Source organism: Megascapheus bottae, chromosome 32 (assembly GCF_031878675.1).
Source record: "Megascapheus bottae isolate mThoBot1 chromosome 32, mThoBot2.hap1, whole genome shotgun sequence".
In the NCBI taxonomy this organism is placed as follows: domain Eukaryota; kingdom Metazoa; phylum Chordata; class Mammalia; order Rodentia; family Geomyidae; genus Megascapheus; species Megascapheus bottae.
In genome coordinates this window covers 362,204-370,918 of record NC_143540.1, presented here as the reverse complement: position 1 = coordinate 370,918, position 8,715 = coordinate 362,204, and the positions used below count along the sequence as shown (strand labels likewise).

At 63.9% G+C, this 8,715-nt stretch overlaps 1 protein-coding gene across 1 annotated transcript; it reads right to left on the bottom strand.

The window, feature by feature from the left end:
* Positions 1 to 203: 203 nt before the first annotated feature.
* Siah2 (siah E3 ubiquitin protein ligase 2) lies at positions 204 to 8,131 on the bottom strand. Its single transcript, XM_090323586.1, has 2 exons — positions 7,529 to 8,131; positions 204 to 1,728 (listed from the first exon to the last, which is right to left on the bottom strand). The coding sequence occupies exons 1-2, from the start codon at positions 7,940 to 7,942 to the stop codon at positions 1,171 to 1,173; spliced, it is 972 nt and encodes a 323-aa protein (XP_090179712.1). The 5' UTR covers positions 7,943 to 8,131; the 3' UTR covers positions 204 to 1,170.
* Between the last annotated feature and the right edge of the window lie 584 nt (positions 8,132 to 8,715).

Below are 8,715 nucleotides of genomic sequence, written 5' to 3'. Positions count from 1 at the left end.
CCTCACCTGCTCTCCAGACCGGAAATGGTGCTGGCTCTGCAGTAGAGGAGTGGGTTTGCTCTTCTCGCAGGGTAAAGAGCACAGTTCTGGGGACAAAGCTACACCCCAAACACACTCCGGGGTTCAGAGGTGCCGTGACCTCTGTCAAAGGTTACAAGCACTGGGTAGAAAATTAAGAACAATCTCAATTCTAAGTAGAGAAACAAGGCACACTGTTTATTTCTGGAAAATATTTATTAAAAAACTAAAGTGAATGTGGCAAAAATAAAAAAATAAAAATCCCACCACCAACACATACCTTTGAACCATAAGTGCGTGAGGACACCTGTGATAAAGCTCGTCTCACTACAGACCAGTCTCTCACCCGCTCGCTCGTCAAGGAAGGCTGGGGGCAGGGCAGGGGTAACAGGTCACCTAGCTACGCTACAGTCGATGGAGGACAAACGGTGAGCGAATGTCCAGGCCGTGCAACTCACCTGCCCGGACAGTCCACCCCGAACTCCAGGGGCAGCCAGGTCCCGGGAGCCGGTGCACCTCGGTGGTGAGGGCGGGCAGCAGTCAAGCAGGGCAGAGGCTGAAGCAGGCGCCCGAGGGCGCCGTGAGCCTGCACTCAGAGCCCAGGCCGGTCATCCCCACACCCCACCGACGACTCCCTTGAAGACCCTGCAGGAATCCACAGCCTCTCCACGTCTCCATTTTTCTCCTCTCTCTGGTCATCATTGTGTCACCCAAGGCTGGCACTCAGCCCTGAGCCACCACCTCCACGTCTGGCATTTTGGGCTCACTTTCACAGACCTTCCTGCGGGGCTGCCTTCAAACCGTGGTCCTCAGAGGGCAGCCTCCTGGGTAGCTAGGATGACGGGCGTTGGCCCAAACTGCGTTTTCAAGGGAGTGCTCTAGAAGGTTCTGCGTGGGGCCACCCTGGTCGAGAGCCCCGGCTCGGCTCCAGGACAGGCCGATCTCAGCCCCTGAGCCTCCTCCCGGGGGAGGCAGGGGGGGGCGCTGGGGTCACAGGGCGGCCATCCCACCCCCTCTCAGGAACCGCGGGGGGGGGGGTACGCCGGCCCCACAGAGCAGGCGAGGACTTGTGCAGACGTGCGGAGTGACCCTCAGCAAAACCTTTTATTGGACAGAGCCCGGGGTGGCACCCGGGGCGGGGGCGGGCGGGGGTCAGGGGCAGCAGGTGGAGATGGTCACGTTGATGCCCAGGTTCCCATTGTCCGCAAACAGATGCGCGATGGCCGGGTCGAAGACCAGGCAGTCGCTGTTGAGGATGGCGGCGGCCACGCCGTCGTGGATGGAGCGCGGCGTGGCCTCCCAGGTCAGCCGGCGCCGGCTCCCGTTCAGCTCCAGCCGGTAGGCGAAGTTCTCGGCCTGCTTGCGGGTGCCTATGAGCAGGACGATGGCGAAGAACTGCTGGTGGCCCTCGTACTTCTCCTGCTTCTCCAGCACCAGCATGAAGTGGTGGCCGAAGCAGGACTGCATCATGACCCAGTCCACGGCGCCCGGCAGGCTGATGTCCGTGGCCAGGAAGACGATGTCCTCCCCCTGCAGCGTGGTGATGCTCTTGTGCGCCAGCATGAGGTGCGGCATGACGGCCTCCAGGGCCCCCTGCCACTTGCAGGAGGCGCCCGGGCACGGGCAGGCGTACGGCCGGAACTCACACACGTCCTCGTGCTCCGGCTTCTCCGTGTGGTGCAGCGTCAGCGAGCAGCCGGTGGTGGCATACTGCAGGGCACGCACAAAGAGACAGACAGACATGGCCGTTAGGTCCCCAGGGGCACCCAGGGAGACAGGCAGATAGACACAACCAGGGGCACCCAGGGAGACAGACAGGGCCATCAGGTCCCCAGGGGCACCCAGGGAGACAGGCAGATAGACACGACCAGGGGCACCCAGGGAGACAGACAGACAGACAGACACGGCCATCAGGTCCCCAGGGGCACCCAGGGAGACAGACAGACAGACAGACAGACAGGGCCATCAGGTCCCCAGGGGCACCCAGGGAGACAGACAGACAGACAGACACGGCCGTCAGGTCCCCAGGGGCACCCAGGGAGACAGACGGACAGACAGACAGACACGGCCAGGGGCACCCAGGGAGACAGACAGACATGGCTGTCAGGTCCCCAGGGCTCGCGTAATCTATCTCTCTCTCTCTCTCTCCTCTCTCTCTCTCTCTCTCTCTCCTCTCTCTCTCCCTCTCTCCTCTCTCTCTCTCTCTCTCTCTCTCTCTCTCTCTCTCTCTCTCTCTCTCTCTCTCTCTCTCTCTCTCCCTCTCTCCCTCTCTCCCTCTCTCCTGCTCTCTCTCCTCTCCCTCTCCCCTCTCCCCTCTCTCCCTCTCTCCCCTCTCTCCCTCTCTCCCTCTCTCCTGCCTCTCTCCCCTCTCCCTCTCCCTTCTCCCCTCTCCCCTCTCTCCTCTCTCCCTCTCTCTCTCTCTCTCTCTCTCTCTCTCTCTCTCTCTCTCTCTCTCTCTCTCTCTCTCTCTCTCTCTCTCCCCCCCCCCCTCTGTCTCTCTGTCTTTTTAAAGTTTATTATAGGGGATAAGAGTCTCAAGGATTTTTTTGTGCCGGGTCTGGCTTTGAACCATGATCCTCAGGTCTCAGCCTCCTGTCAGCGGGGACAACAGGCATGAGCCACCTCGTGCAGTTTTTTGTCTTGTCTTGTTTTTTTAAAGAAATAATCTCTAGTTGTCATGAAACTAGCCCCAGAGACTCTAAAAACCAGCCCTTATCCACGCTGGGAAGAGAAGTAAAAGATTAGCATTCCAGTTTGTTTAGAAGGACTTAAAAATAAAGGCAGGGGCTGGCGTGTAGCTCGCAACGTACAGATCCTTCCCGGGCCTGCGTCGTTCAGGAGCTGGTGGCGTGAATTGAGCTTTATCATGAACGTTTTGCTACTAGGAGAACATGTCCTTCTAGCGGCATGTAAACCAGCGAACCTTTCCTTCTGCTGGTGCCTCTTTGGGAGTCATTTCAGTGAACCAGGTTCACCTTTCAGTAAAGACACGGTCGTCTCTCCCTTAGCCTCACAGAGGACGGCTGCCTCCACCGTCGTCCTGCCGGGCCTGCGGCCGTCCTGCCGCTGCATCGCCCACCACTCCAGACTTTACCGCCATCATCACCCACAGTGGACACCCAGGCCAGCCTGCCCTCCTGGCAGGTGAGGCCGGCAGGGAAGGCTGACGCCTCCCCCTCCTTTCTCACACTCCCATGTGTCTTGTAGCACTATGGAGACAAAGCCAGAAACAGAAGCAGAAACACACGCATCTGACCGGAAGGGTGAATTCCTGCCGTGGAACACATCTGCCTGGCAGATGCTCGGCGGAGCTGCATCTTCTCATTGCTCTCTAGATCTGTGTACACGAGTGTGGCAAACCTGCACATGAACCAGCAATTAAACTTGAAGTCTTGCCATTTCTCAAAAGGACATTACCAGGTCAGCCTGGCCTTTTCTGATTAAAATGTTTATCTGCTCCCAAATTGTCACTGAGTGACCTGAGATTACTTACAACCTTTCTCTCTCTTTTTTTTTTTTTTGGCCAGTCCTGGGCTTGAGCTCCAAGCTTATGTTAACTTCTATGGTGAGGCTTCTTCCAATTAAAGTAAAATGAACATGGTACAGAACACTCCATCTGCAGATAAAACTAGTATTTGTTTATATTAAAATTATATTTATAAATGACTGGGTAGGTAAGAAACAACAGACAGACAAAACTAATAGAACCATAAGAAAGGTTGTAAGTAGGGGCTGGGAGTTTGGCCTGGTGGTTAAAGTGCTTGCCTACCATGCACCAAGACCCAGGTTCGATTCCTCAGTACCATATACATGGAAAAAAGCTGGAAGTGGTGCTGAGGCTCAAGGGGTAGAGCTCTAGCCTTGAGAAAGTCCAAGGACAGTGATCAGGCCCTGAGTTCAAAGCCAGGACTGGGAAAAAAAAAGGAAAAGAAATTCAATAGACCTTGAGATCATGTAAGAAAACATTTTATCTTTTATTATGTTCAAGTAGTTGTGCAAAGGGGTTTCAACTCAACTTCTTTCTTTTTTTTTTCAGGATTTCGGGGCAGTGTAAGTTTGCTTTTGTCACTTTTTGCTAAAGTACCTCAAGTTTTGCGCATAGCAAGTACTGGACTGATGGTGTCTGAAAAAGTTAGGCAGAGTGCTGCTGGCCTGAGGCTGGTGCTTCTCTTGACCTGAGCTACAGCTGCCGGCAGTGTCTGGGCCGTCTGCCCCCTCTGACCTGTCACCTCTGTGCTGTTGGTAATGCTGTGCACTGCTTGCCCTGGACCATGAAGAGCAGTGTAAGAGCTGCCGTGCTGGAAAGTCTTTTCTGTGACTAACGCCAGCCTGTGTGTCTAGCAGCCAGCCGTGCTCTGAGCACCTGGCATCCTCTTTCTTGAACTTCCTAATCCAGCCTCCATTCCCACCACAGGCGGTGCGGGAACAGGCAGGCAATAGCAGGAGGAGGCAGTGTCACTCAGCTCCAGAAGTGTCAAACAGTTGCTCAAACTCCGGAGAGATTAAGAACATACTGGTGACATTGTGAACTTTCTTCTTAGAGAGGGAGGTAGATCTAATTAAGCTCCAGGGCCCACATGCTAAGGGGATCCTGTGCCATGAGGGGTGCCTGGGACCTCAGGAAGAGTCTGGGCTGCCCAGGTTCACGCTTGTCTTGTCTGTCTTTTTCTGGTACTGGGGTTGAACCCAGGATGTTGCCCTTGCTAGACAAGCACTTTGCCACTGAGCTACATCCCAGCACCATGAGGTTCACTTTTATCTTGGAGACTTTGGGCAAAGTTGTCTCATGCTTGCTGGGGACGTGCTGTTCTACCATCTTGTTTCTTACAATCTTGGGTAAGTCAAAATGAAAGAATGCATGGTCAGCTGGCGGGCGCTTCCTCTGTTGAGACTTTTACTGCAGACTGGGAAGACCTGATCCAGTCTCAGGTGCCAGGGGTGGGGTGGAAACCCGTGCTGAGCGGCCTGCTCCCGGGGGCAGAGGGAGAGGGAGCCCTGGCCAGCCCCGAGCGACTCCTGCACACACACAGGCCCTGACCCCCATGCATTCTGGTCTGTCCTAGGAACGGGTGGTTCTCCATTTCTGCTAGAGGGGTGAGCGGTGCCCAGCTGCGGTCTTCGAGCCCGGGGTGACGTGTCTGGGCACCAGGGAGAGAGCCAGACTGCACTGGCCCTCGGGCCTGGACATGGAGGTTCACAGCACTGTCTCAAGACACCGCTGAAGCACTGACCCAGGAACCACGGTAGTGCAAGGGGGGCTGAGCAGATGGCTCCCCAACGCGTGTAGCCCACACTGAACACCCCCTGGAGGTCGCTGGTCTCTAGGCCGCTGTGCTCTCCTGTCCTAAGGAAAGTCTGAGGAGCAGCTGGGGGGGGGGGGGGCAGTGGCGGGCGCCATTCTGAGAAGAACGGTTGTGGTTGGCTAGGTTTTCCTAAGACCCCTTGTTCAAACACCGACACAGTCCTTCACTCTGGTTTGGGGGTCCTGAGTGTGAGCTCAGGAGTGCTGGCAGGAGGTGTCTACCACGGGAGCCTGGACGGCCCCTTTGCCCTTGGCATTAGTTATGTGTGCTACAACTGCCACCCCGGCCAAGGACCCAGGATCACATAAATGACATTTAACTGGCTCGACTCAAGCCTGAACTCTCTGCCACCCGTTCTTCATGGACCCACGAGCTCCTGCCCCGTGAAAGGTGGGAATGCGCAGAACAGAGCCCTTCATGAAACAATAACACAAGAAGCCACCTCGGGGACACGCCGGCAGGACATCCCTTTCCAGGTTCAGCGAAATGAACCCTGCAGGACCTGCAGACCGAGGGGTCTGCAGAGGAGGAGGTGCGGAGGGCGAGGGGGAGGGGGGGAAGGGGAGGAGAGGAGGGGAGGAGAGGAGGGGAAGGGAGCAGGGGAGGGCAGGGGTAGGGAGGGGAGCAGGGGACGGGAAGAGAGGGGAGAGGAGAGGAGAGGAAGAGAAGGGAGGGAAAGAGAGTAGAGGAGGGGGAGGGGAGGAGAGGAGAGGAGAGGGGGCAGGAGGGGACGGGAGGGGGGCAGGAGGGGACAGGAGGGGAGAGGGGGCAGGAGGGGACAGGAGGGAGGCAGGAGGGTGCAGGAGGGGGGCAGGAGGGGGCAGGAGGGGGGCAGGAGGGAGAGGGGGGGACAGGAGGGGGCAGGAGGGGGGCAGGAGGGGGGCAGGAGGGGACAGGAGGGGAGAGGGGGCAGGAGGGGGCAGGAGGGGACAGGAGGGGGCAGGAGGGGGGCAGGAGGGGAGAGGGGGCAGGAGGGGGGCAGGAGGGGGCAGGAGGGGGGCAGGAGGGGGGCAGGAGCCCTGGCCTGCGGTGGATCCAGGTGGTGTGGGGTTCAGGGGAGGCCTCCGCGCCCGCGTCCCCCCCAGCCCCCGCGGCCCCCGGCCGCGCCCCCCCTCCCGGCCCCAGCCCCCGGCCCCCGCGCCCCCCCGGCCCCCGTGTCCCCTGGCGCCCGCGCCCCCCCCTCCCGGCCCCAGCCCCCAGCCCCCGTGTCCCCCGGCGCCCGCGCCCCCCCTCCCAGCCCCAGCCCCCAGCCCCCCCTCCCAGCCCCAGCCCCCAGCCCCCGTGTCCCCAATGTCCCCCGGCGCCCGCCCCCCCCCCCCCGGCTGCAGTCGGGTCCATCACGGACTTTCCAGGACTTTGGGAACTTTCTACAAGGCCCGTGGCCCCGCGCTGCCCGCGGCCGCCCTGCTCCAGCGAGGGGGGGGGGGGGTGAGGGTGAGGGAGGCCGGGCGGTCGGGGCGCAGGCCGGGGTCGGGGTCGGGGGGGTCGGGGTCGGGGTCCGGGGTCGGGGTCGGGGTTGGGGTCCGGGGTCGGGGTCGGAGTCTGGGGTCGGGGTCGGGGTCAGGTTGGGGTCGGGGTTGGGGTCGGGGGTCCGGGGTCGTGGTCCGGGGTCGGGGTCAGGTTGGGGTCGGGGTCAGGGTCCGGGGTCGGGGTCCGGGGTCGGGGTCAGGTTGGGGTCGGGGTCAGGGTCCGGGGTCGGGGTCCGGGGTCGGGGTCAGGTTGGGGTCGGGGTTGGGGTCCGGGGTCGGGGTCAGGTTGGGGTCGGGGTCGGGGTCAGGTTGGGGTCGGGGTCGTGGTCCGGGGTCGGGGTCAGGTTGGGGTCGGGGTCAGGGTCCGGGGTCGGGGTCCGGGGTCGGGGTCAGGTTGGGGTCGGGGTTGGGGTCCGGGGTCGGGGTCGGGGTCAGGTTGGGGTCGGGGTCGGGGTCTGGGGTCGGGGTCGTGGTCCGGGGTCGGGGTCAGGTTGGGGTCGGGGTCGGGGTCCGGGGTCGGGGTCCGGGGTCGGGGTCGGGGTCAGGTTGGGGTCGGGGTCCGGGGTCAGGGTCCGGGGTCGGGGTCCGGGGTCGGGGTCGGGGTCCGGGGTCGGGGTCGGGGTCGGGGTCAGGTTGGGGTCGGGGTCCGGGGTCGGGGTCGGGTCGGAGTCCGGTCCGGGGTCGGGCGGGGGTCGGGTGCCGGGGCGGGCGCCTCCCCGCGGGGCCGCGCTCCCTCACCTTGCACGGGAAGCGCACGGCCGACGCCACCTTCTCCATGGCCAGGTTCCGGATGCTGGGCGTCAGCGCGCCCCGGCAGGTCGGGCAGCAGCTCAGCTTCTGGCGGCATGGGTTGCACACCAGGTGCCCGGCCTGGCACTGCAGGATGGGCGGCAGGACGTAGTCGAAGCAGACCGGGCACTCGAAGAGCGACGTCAGCTCGTGGTGCTGCGGGGACGCGGGGCCGCCGCCGCCGCCGCCGGGGCCCGCGATCACCGCCGCCGCGGCGGGCAGCGCGGCCGGGCCGGGGCCCGCGGCCGAGATGGTGGCGGCGGCCGGGGGCGCGGCCGGGGCCGGGGCCGGGGCGAGCGGGGCCGGCGGCGGCTTGGGGCCGGGCTTGCTAGCGCTGGGGCCGGCCGAGGACGGGCGGCTCATCGCGCCCCGCGCCCACCATGGGCCCGCGCGCGCCGGCCTGCCGCGGGCCCGCCCGGCTCTCCGCGGGCGCCGGGGTCCCGGGCAGCGCCACGGCGGCCGGCCGCGCTCCGGCTCCGGCTCCGGCTCCGGCTCCGGGCCGCGCGCCCTCCCGCGGCCCCGCTCCGCGCGGCGTCCCCACCCCGGCCCCGGCTCCCGCGGCGGCTGACGCAGGCCCCGGGCGCGCGCGGACGTGACGCCCGGACACGTGTGCGGCTGCCGGCGCGCGGGGACCGGCCGCGCCTCCGGAGCCCGGCTCCGCCCGCGCCGCCTTCCGGGGCTGCCCGGCCCCGCCCCGGCCGCCTGGACTGGGGGGGGCGGGACTCGGAGGACCGCGGGGCCGTGCGGGGGCCGCGGGGCGGGGCGGGGGCCGCGGGGCCGGGCGGGCGGCGTGCGGGGCGGCCGGGCCGGGCCTGGGCGGGGCGGGGGTCGCGGGCCGGGCCTGGGCGGGCGGGCGGCGTGCGGAGGGTTCCTCCGGGCTCCTGTCGGGGGAGGCTGACTCCGGCCTCTCTCGCCGGGTGCGAGGTGGGCGCCGAAGCAAGCGGGGTGGGGTGGGGGCCGTCCCGGCCGGGCTCGTCCCGGGGCACGGCAGCTGCGGACCGGCCCTGGCCCTGTGAACAGGTGGCTCACGCAGTGGGTGTTTTCGTGGGCCTGTGCTGCGCGGGGCCGCCGGCCTCGGTCTCTCCAGGCTGTGACGCTGGGCGAACCTCTCACCCCTGGCCCTGGAATCAGCCTTC